At 44.8% G+C, this 15,336-nt stretch overlaps 1 protein-coding gene across 2 annotated transcripts in view; it reads right to left on the reverse strand.

Moving 5' to 3' along the window:
- Window positions 1–15,336, reverse strand: part of PRKG1 (protein kinase cGMP-dependent 1) — a 384,810-nt gene that overhangs the window by 304,948 nt on the left and 64,526 nt on the right. For both annotated transcript variants that reach the window (XM_053983678.1, XM_053983677.1), the window contains exon 2: window positions 13,912–14,078. In XM_053983678.1, coding sequence (XP_053839653.1) covers window positions 13,912–14,078 — 167 coding nt within the window. The remainder of the gene's footprint in view (window positions 1–13,911; window positions 14,079–15,336) is intronic.

Genomic DNA, 15,336 nt, shown 5'->3' on the forward strand with positions numbered 1-15,336 from the left:
ACTTGAGTTATTGTATGGGGAAAGGGTTTAACAAAGCAATCCCTGATCACATAAAGAGATTTGGGATGTATCTTGAGATCAAGACAAACCACACAGGAAGGACTGAATGATTTGTGGAATTTGGGGAATTGTGATCAGGAGGTCAATCAGGAAGGCTGCAGAGGAAAAAGACAGATCTTTTCAAAGACACCTAGAGATCATGTAGCCAGAGAAGAAAGTGCCCAGTGATGGTCGGGCTGGAGATGCTTCCACCTAGATTTTCTCCAGGACAGCAGCCTGGCACATTTGGATTTTCAAATGCACTTAGCCTTGATAGTAGCTCCATTATCAATATTTTTAACTGGCAGAGTCCCTCCTGAGCTGAACTTCCCACAGCAAACACAAGCTGCAAGCACTTCTTGTGCTTCAAGAAATGGCCCTTAGCTCTGGAAAGGACAAAGTTTTAATCCCAAGCCATGCACTGAAGGGGGAAAGTTCTGTTAAAAAAGAACACAGTGAACCATTTCTGTCCAAGAGTGTAACAGAAGCACAGTGTTTATATTCCCACTTATCAGGAAGATCCCTTGTGTCCTAATTATTTCCTTTTGGTTTTTCATGGTGCCATTAGTCAGCCACGGAGGCCAGAGGGGTGGAAGTGTTCTCAATACTCCATCAGAAACTCTCCAGACTCCCCATGACTGGGACTTTTAGCCCTATCCAATATGAGCTGGAGGAAAAATCACTCAGCTTCCCTGTTGGATGACTTGAGGCTTTCCCAGCCAGATGTTCTACCTGAACATCCCTTCCCACCACAGAACAAGCAAGGAAAAAGCTGAGACACTTTGCTTTAATCATCTTCATTAACAATCTAATTGTTAAAGTTTCATTTCTTCACCAGATAATAAATTTAGGCATTGTTTTCTCCCAGCACAGACCAGTTCTCAGGCTGTTTTTGTGATGGAAAGCCCTGAGGAGGAGCTCTGGTGTCCATTCCTCCAGGCAACACCAAGGCATCCCAGCAAACATTTGTGGCCAGCTCACCACTGGGAACAGGGAAGTTGCAATTCCCTGTAAAAGCACTCAGGAAATTGGATTGAACCACTGGAGCCTGTGACACAAGGCAGCAGTGCCTGATTTGGGGAAAACTCAGTCATTTAACAAACCTAGCTCTCTTTTTTCTGCTCAACTTTGATGGCCTGAAGAACTTGAGCTCCACAAGAAGCAGGGCATGCTCCCAGCTCCCAGTGCTGCCTGTGTGAGGGGATGATGTTAGAATTCCAAGCAGGCTGGAGGCAGCAGCAGCAGCAATATTCCAGCACATTAGCAATCATCTGCCATGGGGAGAGCTAATTTTTGCCTCATTAGAGCCTGATATGAATCTGTGATGTTGAACAGTTCCGTTTGCAGCTGCTCCCAACCTGTTCTGGCCAGGTCTTTGTGGTAATCACTAGGCTGAACCAGAGCGGGGATGTTGGGAAAGCATTTCTTTGAGAAGAAACATGGTAGCTCTTAGTGCACACCAAGATTCAGTGAACCCTTCTGGTTCTTTAAAGAGTACCTTTTCCATGCTTCAAATCTTTCCAGGGATCAGGAAGGGAATGCAGGGATGAGCGAGCACAAGGTCTCACAGGCCACCAGGGATATATTCCAAATATCCTGCACATAGCAAAGCTGACAGAACAAATGCCATGGAAGGAAATAGCTACCTCAAATTAATAAAATTACACATTCCCTTAGGAAGGGAATCATAATTGAAATGTAAAACTGTCTACATTTCCTTAGGAATTGTTTATGTCAAATCTGCATCTTGTCTTTCACTACTGGGGGGAAAAAAAACCTAAAAGAACACAACCTTTTTGCTCTTAGGACTTGTCTGTTTGGGTCTGCTGGTGACTCCTAATTCCCAGATGGTGGAAAACCCCTCACCCTGGCATATTTCCATTCCCTATTCCCCTTCTCCACAATACAAAGCCACCTGCCCATGGCAGGAGGTGGAACTGGATGAGCTTTAAAGCTTTGTCCAGACTGGCCTTGGACACTCCCAGGGATTGGGAATCCACAACTTCTCTGGCAACCTGTGCAAGGACCTCCCCATGATGGGGAATAATACCCTGAATAAACACTGGACAATCCAAATCAGTCTGACAGGACTCTGAGAAATCCTAATACTGATGTTCATCACTCCCACAGCACTGTCACTGCATTAACTTGTTTAATCTGAGCTTTGAAAAACTGTGAATCTTTCCACTCCTTATGGAGCTCTTAAAATCACTAATTTGTAATATTGGAGTGAATACTCCCTGATTTCTATTCTGGCATCAGAGCTATTCCTGATGCAGATATCCCACAGTCTGACAGCTGATCTGCATAATGTGGTGAATGTACTTATAACTCATCTCCAGACAGGGAAATAAATCTCCAGCACCTCTTTTTGCTGTGCGCTGCAGCACAATGCACAGCTCTGGAAACGCCTCCTGAGTGCCAATTCTGACTGGGTTCAGAAAATTAAAACTGTATTAGGAAACAGATCATTTTCATCACTTACTCAGGGGGAACAAAAGCCCAGCAAGAGTTTTTAACCCTTAACCTGTTTAGATGTCAGTAGCCCAAAGGAATGGGGTTTATCCTTTCCATGGGGCCAGCACAGGAGGGACCTGGAGCTGCTGGAGAGAGCCCAGGGGAGGCACCAGGATGAGCAGAGGGATGGAGCAGCTCTGTTGGGAGGAAAGGCTGGGAGAGCTGGAATCGTTCACCTGGAGAAGCTTTGGGGTGACCCAATTGTGACCTTCCAGTGCCTAAAGGAGCTGTAGGAAACATGGAGAGACTCTGTACAAGGGATGGAGTGACAAGGGGGAATGGCTTCCCACTGCCAGAGGGCAGGGATGGATGGGATATTGGGAAAGAATTGTTCCCTGGGAGAGTGGGCAGGCCCTGGCACAGGGTGCCCAGAGCAGCTGTGGCTGCCCCTGGATCCCTGGCAGTGCCCAAGGCCAGGTTGGACAGGGCTTGGAGCCACCTGGGACAGTGGAAGGTGTCCCTTTGAGTTCCCTTCCCACACTCATTCGTGCCTTGGCCTGATCAGAACTGATCAGTCCTCAGTGGAAGTCCCAAAATCCATATCCCATTCCACACTCCATTGCCTCCCATCAGCTTTCATTTACTGTGAGATTTTATGTTCTGCTTTGGCCCCAGCTCTCATTCTCTTTTTCAGCCTGCCTTGTTTGAGGCCAGAGCACGAAGGAAAGGTTTCACTTACTGCTCATCTTCCTCTGGTAAATAACGACGTTAAACAGAGCATGGAGACAGCAGCTCGGTGACAGATGGGGCTGTGCTGGTTTGTGTCACCCAAGGACCTGGCTCGGAATGCTAACACATGGAAATCACCCAGCTGTGGAACTGGGAAGCAAATCTGTAGACCAGGAAGAGAAATAAAGAGTTCCAAACCTGCTTTTTCTGTCAGCTAAATCAGAGGCTTCCCTGGAAGTGTTCAAGGGCAGGTTGGAGCAACCTGGGACAGTGGAAGGTGTCCCTGCCCATGGCAGGGAATGAGATGTTCTTTAAGGTCCCTCCCAGCCCAAACCATTCTGGCATCTAGGATTTATTTTACCAAAGACAGAAAACTGAGATTACCATTAAAATTTAAAAGGCAAAGCAGCACAAAAAACTGTTGGGCCTTCTCAGCACTCCCCATCCCCTTGATCTTCCCAGCCACCACCCCAAAGCTCCTGAGGAAACCCAAATGGTTTTTGTTCCAGCCGACAGAGCACAAGAGCAGGAAATAAATGATCATCCCAGCAGCAATGATGAGCAAAGTAAGTTCTGCAGTGTTAAATATGTTCTGCAGTGTTAAATATGCTCAGCCAAGTGGGGTCTGTGAAAAAGGCCTGGTTTTTCCAAGAAGGAAAACAATGTCCTGGAGAGAGCTGACAAATTATAATAAGCAGAGGCTGCTGGTGGAAAGCAGAAAATAAACTTCCTTTCTTTTCATTCATCATGCAGCAGGTCCACTTGTTCCCTCCAGATGAACATTCCCAAGGACATCACCTTCTCTTATCTTGTACCAACCAGGAACAAGAACATCCTTTGCTTAAAAAAAACCCCAGATCTTCCATGGATTTATTCAGTCCAAATCTAAACCCTGGAGTGCAGTGTTAAATGGAGATCTCTGGAGCTGGTCCTCATTTCAGGGCACATTGATCAACTGGCTCTAAAAAAATTCTATCCTGGGACCTGACACTTGGGGATTTTCCTCAGCCACTGTGGAGTTTTTACCCCATGGGTTACTACAAACCTCCAGGGATCACTGGAAAACTTAAATTTCAGCAGTGATGTCAGTCTTCCATCTTACTTCTGCCAAATCAATCCTAAACTTTGGGTTGGGAGGAACTTTAAAGCTCACCTCTTTCCCCCCCCACCACCACCATGGGTTACAGGTTTAGGGGCACAAGTGGTTCCATAATCCTTAGGAACATTTTTTGCAGGGACTCCTGCAGTAAATTCCTAAGTTATTCACCATTTTCATTTCCTGTGCCAGGTGCTCTGGGATGACCCTGCTGGAGCAGGGATGTGGCACCAGATGTCCCTTCCCCCCTGACTTGTCCCATGATCCCAAAGGCAGCAGGGCTTTGCCATAGCAGTTCCTCACTCCCCACTGCACATCTTTAATCCACATTACAACTGGGCTTCCCTTTTCTGAGTGGAATAACTGTCACAAGAGAACAGGGCAAAAGAACACAGGGTTTTGGGCTGAAAACTCTGGGGGGAAAAAACCTCCTTATTTCAGTCAGATTTCACACAGTTATAAACAAAAGCTCCTGGACCTCTCCATCCCCCCAAAAATGTAATGAGAAGAAAGAGCTGGGAGAAGAAAAACAACAAGCAACAAAAAATACAATTAACTTTAGGAAGCCTGTGAAGTTATACATCACTACTACTAAAAATAAAAAAAGTAGTCCCACAGTCCAGGCAGAAAATGACTTCAAGTTACCTCCTACTCCAAGATAAGAGTTTCTAGAGTTTCAGCAGTGATAAAGAGTCCCTTGTGGAGCTCCTCTGGAAGGATGGGGCTGCAGAACCATCCCAGGATTATTGCTTTTCCAGATCTGCAGCATCTCAAATCCCAGCTGCTGCTGCTATTTAGAATATGAGAAAGCTCACCCACTGTTATTTCATCTTCTGGTAGCTCCACAAAATAGCTTTTGCAGTCAGAACTGAGACGTTATGAAAATATTTAACACAAGGATGGCGAACATCTTATTTTTATTAGTTTTTCCATCTTAAATCCAACATGTTCTGATTGCATTTAATTATCATCTGTGCCTGGATGTGCGAGAGCAGCAGCTGCTAGGATACACTGTAATTTCCATTATTTTAGATAAATACAGTGCAAACATTGATCTGACATTTTGATTTGTTTCCTGAGAGCAGAATTTTCATTTTTCCCCCAAACCCATCTGCCAGGGCTGCAAAGAAGTTGCAGATCAGGACCCCTGCACATCAAAGCACAGGAAAAATCAGAAAACTTTGCCAAATAATGCAATGCAAACATCTCCCCCCACCCCTCCTAGTTTTATCCTTTTGTTTGGGTTTATTCTCAAACCTGTCTCTGTCAAACTTATGGGCTGCACAAAGCCTTGGCCACAAAAATCCACAGGAGGTTTTTCCCAGAAAAAAAAAAAAAAAAAAAGGAAAAGAAAAAGAAAACGCAGGAAATGTTCTCATGAGCTTCCCCTGGGGTGAAGAGATGTTCAACCAAGATGAAGTGTTTAAGGAACATGGAAAAGTTCCCTGGGACCAAGAGGAATGGTTTCCCCCATTTCACCCATTCCTGCCTGGAATAGCAATGATGAAGTCACTACTCAGCAACTCTTTGGGATGAGCTTCTGCAGGAAACTCTGCAGGATTCCAGAAGAAGCAGGAGCTGATCCTGATAGGATCCCTTCCAGCTCAGGCTATTCTGTATTTGTACAGTTCTGACCCAGCTTCTCTCTCCTTCCCCTTCCCAAAATTGGTGATTTTGAGCTGTCTCCCCACAACCAAGAGCAGGAACAAAGGGCACGGAGCTCCCATGGTCTGATTATTTTTGTAGATGAGTTTTCCAAGCAAACAAGGAATCCAAAGCCAGTGGAGCCCACCCAAAGGGAGCCTTCCCCTTACTGGTCCTTTAATGATAGTTTGGATTCTAACACTGGTATTTTTCTATCTGCACACACAGCCTGAGTTACAGAGCCCTGGAGTTGAAGGGGCACAGCCAAAGGTCAGAATCCAGGCTCCTCTATGTTCACTGCTGGGCTGAAAAGTCCGTTTATTTCACATTTCACATGTGGGAGCCGCAACAAAAGGAAGTCACAGAACAGCAGGGGGGACAAGAAAGGCATTTGTGTCTCCCTTTCCAGCTGCTATTATTAATAAAATGAATGAGGCTTTATCTCCCCAATTTCTTTGGTAAAAAAAAAAAAAAAAAAAAAAAAAAAAAAAAAAAAAAAAAAAAAAAACCTTCACCACAAAGCAGCCTTCAAATAACTGCTGAGCAGTACAGAAATAAATGGCACATCAGCTATGATCTTATGTGGGGGGGAAATCCATTATAATTACATTTGTCATGCAGTGAGAACTGTTTTGGAAGAGGTTACACCTATCCACTGTTTTCCCTGGAGAGGGGAAGATGGATATCTGGCTGCCTGGGGATGAAGCAGGTTGTAGGAAAGCATTTACAGAATGATTTATCTGTTTGATAAACTCTGAGTTCTCCTCCCCAGCAATGAATTCTTTCAGCTTTTGCCAAGGCTGCCCCAGTTTTGTGTCAATACCACACTGCAGAAAGACTCAGAGAGGCTCAGGTAATGATTAGAGGAATGGCAAGAGGAGTAAATCACTGTGAATAGGAGCAGATCCCAAAGAAAGCCAGGCATTCACTGGGAAAATGAAAGGAATTCTCAGGTCAGCTCGACACTCAAACTTCTACAGCCCTGCAGAAGAACCTGCCAGCAGGCCCCTCTCATCCAATTCCAACAAGATTTTGTGCTGGCAGCAGGGGCTGGCTGAAGACAGAGACACCAGACTTCGCTCTTTGGTGGATTTATATCTGTATAAATCATCAAATACCCTCCAGTCCCTCCTCTCCTCTGCTGGTCCGGCAACACCTTCACATTTTGGGAAGTCTGAAGTTATCAGTCCCAGCTTGGATTCCATTTTCTTCTCCTCCCTACCAAATATTGGCTTAGGTAACCAAAGGTTAGGTTTTCCTTGCTGAAAAGGATGACTTCACCATTATTTCTTATTGTATTTTAAGTGCTAAGGTTTAGTTCTGCAGCTTTAAAAAATAACTGCTGTATCCAGAATATCAAACCATATCTGTCACAAGCCAAACCATCCTTTCATATCCTATTTCATCTCATGAACATTTCATGAAATAAGTAAAAGAAATGTTTAATTCCCCATCACTAATATGGGTAAATAATACTGTTGGAAGAGTTAATTATTAAGACACTGTAAAATTAAAATAACAAGCTGATAACAGTGGAAGATTTGCATTCCATTGCCCCGGGTATGGCAGGACACCCCAATTTCTCCAAGAGGCAGGAAACCCATGAAGCCTGCAGAGGAAAAAAACATGCCAGAGGGCAGGGATGGATGGGATATTGGGAAGGAATTGTCCCTGGGAGGGTGGGCAGGCCCTGGCACAGGGTGCCCAGAGCAGCTGTGGCTGTCCCTGGATCCCTGGAAGTGCCCAAGGCCAGACTGGTCTGACTCCAGCCCAACCCTGCAATACCAGGATGAAGTAAACAAAAGTGAACAGTACAAAAGTAGATGAAAGCATGAAACAGGAGAGCAAGGAAGAAGCTGCTGCCACAGGACATTTTCCCAAACCCTATGGGAAGTCCTGGGAAAGGCAGGCTCCTTGGAGAACAGTGATTTATTGGCAGGCTGTTCAGAAATTCCCACATTGCCATCATTTCTAATTGATTCCTTGCCACACTAAGTGTCTGAGTTTAGAAATGGGGCTGTGTATTCCGTTGCCTCTGTCAGAGGTGGGGCAGTTCTCTTCATGGGGCAGGTTTTCTTTATCTCTTCCACAACCAATCCTCCCTCCAGGAGATATCTGCTGTTAATGGGCCATTAATTATTAATTACCTTCTGTTCATGGCCATTGAGTGTCCCTGCATGGCTGATAAAATTCCATCATCCCATGGGGAGATGCTCTGCTCACAGGGAGGAGCCAAGCATTCCTACCTGGATACAATCTGACCTTGGGAACACCACAGCAGCCTTTGCCCACTGCATTCCCAGAGGAGCAGCTTTCTTCCCCACTGCATTCCCAGAGGAAGCCCAGGCCCATCTCCAGCAGCCCTGGAGCTTCAGAGGAAAACTCCAGCCTTGTCCAGGATCCCTACTCCAGCAGAAGCACAGCTGTCACTGCAGGAGGGCTGAGCCACCATGGAATGGGACTGCTGCCACCACCCTGACCCACAGGGTGCCAGGGCCTGCTCGGGCTCTGGTGTGGTTTTGTTGGTTTTTTTTGTTTTTTTTTGTACTTTTGTATTTTAATTTTCCTAGTAAATAACTGTTATTCCTATTCCCATATCTTTACCTGAGACCCCCTTAATTTCAAAATTATAATAATTTGGAGGGAGGGGGGTTTACATTCTCCATTTCAAGGGAGACTCCTGCCTTCCTCAGCAGACACCTGGCTTTTCAAACCAGACACCGAGCTCCTCCAGACACTGAGTGAATGCTCCCCAATCTCCAGAGCCAGCACCTGTGCAGTGAGATGCTGTCTTGGACATCTGCTTGGGACAGCAGATCCAGACCCCTCCAGAGGAGGTTCAGAGGCTCAGGTAGGGCCCCAAACATCTGCTCTGAGAGGCAGAACAAGTCCTGGAAGCAGAACAGCCTTGATTGTGTTGGAAAAGCCCTGACTGCAATGGATGCTGTTATCATCACCTTCCACAGTGCCCCTGGGAGATGCAGAGAGGTGGGAATTAGCAATGTTATCAGGAATATACTTGGAAAAAACACTCAAAACTTCCCACCAGAGAGGAAGGAATTTCCCAGAGGAAGCCTAGCAAGGGCAGTATTTGGGCACACAGGACGAACCACAATGTGCAGCCAGGAAAATCCCACCTGCAGCTGTTCAGCTCCATCTCTCTAGGTGAGATCCCAGAGCATCTCTGCACACACAGAGCACAGCCAAACCTATCCAGGGCCTGCCCACTCTCCCAGGGAACAATTCCTAGTTCCCAATATCCCATCCATCCCTGCCCTCTGGCAGTGGAAGCCATTCCCTGTGTCCTGTCCCTCCATCCCTTGTCCCAAATCCCTCTCCAGCTCTCCTGGAGCCCCTTTAGGCATAGGAATGAACTCTGAGGTCTCCCTGGAGCCTTTTTCAGGTGAACACCCCCAGCTCTCCCAGCCTTTCCTCCCAGCAGAACTGCTCCATCCCTTGGATCATTTATGCTCTTTAAATCCAAATTCTTAAATCCAAAATCCAAACTCTGTTCTCCACAATTCGTTCATTTTAATGTATCAGTCCCACCAAGCCCTTTCCCTGTGAGAAAGAGGATCTGACCCACAGGACACTCCAAGGGAATTAGTCCTGTTAAATCAGATCCGTGAAAAGAGAGGAGAGAATGGCCAGAGGGAGGTGACACAAAGACTGAACTCAGCACTGGGGATGACTGCACAGAGCACCTGAGAGCCTGCAGTGACCCTGGGGGCAAAGCAGGGAACTGCCCAGGTGGGAAAAGCCAACAAGAAGGGAAAACGGAGATGTGGGAAGTGAGAAGTGGCAGTGCCAACACACTGAGCATGAATCCTTGGGGCAGAGGCTGTGCAGGCACTGAGGTGATGCCTGGGGGAACACAGACAACATCCATGCGCCTGCTTTGCTTTGGATTCAACAGGAAAAACCCCTGAGCCTCCCAGAGGAGCATGTCACCCCATGGAAGGACTCTAATTTGTCTCTGTACTTCAAACAGCCACACAGACCTTGCTTGTGGTCCCTTATCAACCCCCAGCTCCATGTCCCAGCACATCCCACACAGTTTCTAGGAACACACTGCTTCCCAAGACTCCCAGATACCCATATTCCCATGGGAAATCACAGTTAGATCCTTCCTTTGAGGGAGCTACCAAGAAGGAAGCAAGAGACAAAGTCACCTTTGAAAATAAAAGGCAAATCCCCACAACTGAAGACAAAAATAAAAGGAAATTTAAGAGGAGAGGGAAAATTACTAAAAGAGGGGCTGGTTCTCAAAAAGCTGCTTCTTCCCTCTCTATGCCTGTAGAAGCAGGAGCACACAGGGGATTTTTCTTCCCTCAGGATCTCCAGGTGTGTGCAGAGCTGCAGCCTCAGAATTCACATGCAGCACCCACTGCCAATACAAAACCATGAGCCACAGAAGAGTTAATCCAAGGAATTCCCCCTTCCTCCTGTGTCACTGAATTATTTCTTCCATGTTCTATGGGAATGGCACCAACCCTAAGGGAGGACTCTTTATACCTATGACTAAAGTGTCTCAAAAACCTAAAAAAACTCTATTCTACTTTAAATTTTATTCTAAAAATATCCATTTATTCACAGGAGAGCCTCAAACCTGGACCTCGCCACCTGATTTCTCCACAGGATCTTCCTGCCCTAATCAGCACCCACACACAGCTCCAGCCTGTCAGTACCACCCAGATCTGAGGTGGAGCTCTCTGAAAACACCTCTCCAGGCTGCCACATTTTTAAGTGCTTTCAGCAAAATTTTAGGAATGTTGCAAAGTCAGCAAACAAACCTGCAAATTGGAAAATTCTCAGGATTCACAGAATCACTGGGTTGGAAGAGACCTCCAAGATCATTGAGCCCAACCCAGCCCCAACACTTCAGCTAAACCCTGGCACCCAGTGCCACATCCAGTCTGTTTTTAAACACATCCAGGGAAATGTTTCGGGTTTTTCCCCCTCAATTAAAAAAAAATGGAGGTTAATTTACAAAAACTTTTTTTGGCTCTAAAAACCCTCAGTTTGAAGACAAATAATCCATTGAACCCCTCTCAGAGCAGCAAACTTTCTCCCAGGAAAGGGATTATATGCAATAAATAAATTTATTTTCCTCTCACAATTGTTTTCCCTGCAGAGCTGAGAGTTCCAGTGTGGAGTAGTTTAAGGCAGAGCATCACTCTTGCCCCTTTTTTTCATTCCCAGTCTCACAACCTGCAGGAATATTCCTGCTGTAAGTGGGCACAGCAGGGATGTTTAATGCTGCCAGCAATTTCAGCCCCCGATGGGTACTTGTCACATCACAAATACATTCCTTCCCACCTTCAAAGCACAGCTGTAAGGGAAATTTTTTAGTGTTGCTCAAGGTTCAGGGAATATCTTGACCCCTATTAGTTAATACGGAAAAGTTGAGGAGGTTTCTTGCTACTTTTTGAACACGAGGAAATCAAGGGGTGTTCTCAGAGGGCTGAAGGAATAGCACAAGCAGGGTGAAGCCAGAGAAATAAAGTGTTTTGAAGAATAGGATGTGGTGGGGCCTGTGCCTATCCCTAGGCCCTCTAGGGCCTATCCCTAGAGGTGGTAATCTGGCCAGTAAGACACAGACTGTGGCTAAAGTCACTCTAGAATACAAAAAAAAAAAAAAAAAATTAAAAAAAAAAAAAAAAAAAAAAAAAAAAAAAAAAAAAAAGAAAGAAAGAAAGAAAGAAAGGCTTATTAGACTTACTAAAAGCAAAGAAGCCCTAAATTCAGGATTCTGCTTGCTGAGAAATTTCTACTTCAGCTCCTGACTCAAATCTCTGGTTTTTGTCACTACCAGCTCAAAGAGCAAGAGCCCAGGCAAGGAAGGGAAAAGGAATTAATGGAAGGAGGACAGCATTTATTTGATTTTTGAGAAAACACCTCTCAGTAATACTCGAAAGATGGGTCTCTCCAGTAGAGTTTTGCAAAGAACAGAGTTTTTATTTGGATTTATTGTGTTAACAATTGAGAGGACACAGAATGATAAACCAACATGAGCTCTCATAACCATGGCCCAACCTATTTGATAATGTCCTCTCCCATTTCCATGACTTCATCATCACTCATTGCAGTATGTCTAAACACAGACTATAAACTCTCCATAATTGGGTTTGCAAAGCATTATGCATATTTAGGGAGCTATCTAAATAATCTTAAATTAAGTTACAAAGCCAAGGGAAGAGCCAAGTCATGCCCTCACAAACACAGGGCTGCCAGGAGAACATGGAAAACCTCAAGTGCCCAAAAAACCCCAAAATTTGGGTTTGACACACATTTGTTGCACACTCATCACCACATGGCCATCTGCTAAATAAAAACCATAAATATGATAAAATCTATCAGCAGTAAAGGGTTATCTGAATAGCAAGCAGTGGTCAATGCCCCAACCCATGCTGGAAACACTTCTGCCCCTAATTCCCCCCCAAAATCCTCTCCAGGGAGTGGGAAGGGGCTGAGCAGGAGATAAATACACCCTGATTCCAACATGTCCTGTTCTTAGGGCTTTTTTCCATGGGACAGCATTGAACACAGCATCCCAAAAGCAGCCAGGCAGCAAAAACCCCATGAGCAAACCTCTGGTGTGGGGGGAATTTGGGAAGCCAGCACAGAACTGCACAGGGCAAATCCTCCACGTTTTCACTAGGAAGAAAATACTATTCAAGGATTATTTTAAAGCAGTTTTTTATCATCAACAGAACAGATTCTGGACCTCAAAATAGTCTCTGTATTCAGAGAAGAACTGAAAACCTTAAACCTTTCCATGCAAACCTTGAATCTTTCCATGCAGTGCTGGGGGTGGAAACACATAATTCACAGAAAAACCATTTCAATGTGCAAAATTCAAAACTATGAAAAACCAGAGGAATTAAACCTGTGCCTTGAGAAAGGACTTAACCTTAAAAGGACAGAAGCTTCAAGTTGTTTTGGGAAACCAGCAAGGAGTATTTGCAGCTATACGCATGAGGAATTTGGCAGGAAAGCTTGTTTAAAGGATGGCTTACTGCCTTGGAAAGATTTTTGTTTAAAAGAACAATTTAAGATATTAAAATATAGATGGACAAGTGAAAATATAGATGGCCAAAATGTTTGAGTCCACCAGATAGTTCTGGTGAGGAGCAAGAAGAATTTGATAAGCTTTTATCTATTGTGGTACCAAAACACAGCAGGAAGGAAAACAGGGATATATTTCCCTCAGACCTCAGGATCAGCCACTCTGGATGCACACAAGGTTTGATCCAGCTCAGTAACTCTGACAGCTGCGTGCACTTCCTTAACAATAAAAAGCACAAATATACACAGAATATGCCCAGTCTGACACATGGAGAGTGAGATAACCCAGAAAGAAGAACAACACCAAACACAAGGAGCTGGGGTTTTAGAGAGGCAGAGCACTGGCAACATCTGCTAGAAGATTTTCACAAAGCTGAATGAGGAACCCCAGCACATCCTGTGACCAAGCAGATGTGCAGGAGCACAGGGGCTGCTCTTCCTTTGTGCCCAGGATGCACCAACACCATTTTCCATCCTCCCAAGCACAGCTCCTGTGGAGAGCCCCATGTGCTGTACCCACATTTCCACCTGGGAGGAGGCTGTGAGCACCTTCTTCCTGTCCCACAGCCATTCCCATCTCCACACCACCCTTCCTTCTGTTTAAATCCTCATTGATCCAGCAAACCATTGCCTCCAAGCACAGGAACTCTGCTTAGGGGAGGTTTAGTCCAGTGCAGGGTTCACAGATTTCACCTCCTTTCTTTAGCCAGGCAGGCACACAAATCCAGGCAGAATTTTCCAGGCAAAAGCAGTCCACACAATTTTTAAGCAACTATATTTAGACAACCTCTTTCTCTGAAACCGTTTTTCCCACGAAAAGTTTTGTCTCTAAGTGTTAAAGAAAAAAAAAAAGTAAATAAGATCTTTCCCAACCCTACCTTCCATGACGTAGACCAGGGAACCCACATCTCCCTCCTTGATGATGCAGCTGTCCTTGCCATACTCCACGGGGTACATACAATCCACAATCTCCTGGATCTGGGACAATTCCAGGTTCTTCATGAAGTCATTGTCAAGGATCGCTTCCTTTATTAACTCCTTGGACCTGGGGCACAAACAAATTTCAAACAAAATATCAGTATTTTCCCTAAAAATGTGCGGATAAGTCAAAGAAAAAAATTACAGAGATGCAAGCTTGCAATTATTTTTTGTAAATAAGCTTTAGATACATCCAGCATTGCTACAAAAATAGATTTTGTGGAGTTGCAAAATCCTCTTTTAGCGACAAGTTTCACATCTACAATAACACAGCTACTTGGAATAGCTTCCATACACAAAACTGAAAGGAAGTACAAGCAAGAAGGTAACGGATTTATCACTTGGCTTATTGTATTTTCTATTAATTACACAAACTGGAGCACACCAAAGGGTGACACTGCACAGATTCTATGAGTATTTATATTATAATCACTACAGGAGGCATTTGGCACAAAATCCCTAAATCCACTTGTGCAGGTGGAAAAGTGAGAATGTTAAATCCTGATCTAGACCCAAACCAAAGCTCCTAAAACACCTCCAGGCTGGAGAACAGCTCCTCAGCCTGGGGGCTGGACTGTTCACAGCCAGCACTCCCTGCAGAGCCTGAGCAGCCAGGAGGGATTTTAGGTGTTGGAAAGATGAATATGAAGCAAAGTTTTCAAAGACAAACACTTTAATGGGTTGTGTCTCCTTGAAAAAAAAAAAAAGTCAAAGTGGACTTGGGGAGACCCAAACTGTGGGAAATGGATTTGTAGAGAATTCTCAAAGCCTGACAGAAGGTTCACACAGTGTGCATCTGTATGCAAACCTTGAGATAAGAACTGCTGACTTAGAAATGCCATGGAACAGGACAGACATTGCTGAAAGAGAAATGGAACTAAAAAAAAGTTTCTAATGAGGGCCTTGCAGATAAGACTGGATACTTTGGAGAAATAGAACTGTAAAAAATGTATTCTAGTGTATTATAATTATAAACACTTATAGTGGATTACAATTAAAAAATAGTTGGCTTCTGATTGTAATAACATGAATTATGACATCTGTACTGTCTGACCCTTCTCCTAAGACTGAAAACAGAATAAAAGTTTTTTAAAACACTTCTCAGTTACCCCATCTCTAAATCCAACAAGAGCTTAATCTGACACCAAGCCAGCCCAGCCTTGGGGACACCATGGTCCTTACACAGGGTTAGAGGCAGCTCAGGGTTCCACCTACCACACTGCCAGCTCAGTGATGTTTAAGATTCTTTTTATTCCTTTGACAGTTTGGAGGTTATTTCAACACAGCTCATTCCACTGGACACCAGAGGCCACCAGAAGTGACCC

The sequence above is a fragment of the Vidua macroura genome, chromosome 8 (genome assembly GCF_024509145.1).
Source record: "Vidua macroura isolate BioBank_ID:100142 chromosome 8, ASM2450914v1, whole genome shotgun sequence".
In the NCBI taxonomy this organism is placed as follows: Eukaryota; Metazoa; Chordata; class Aves; order Passeriformes; family Viduidae; genus Vidua; species Vidua macroura.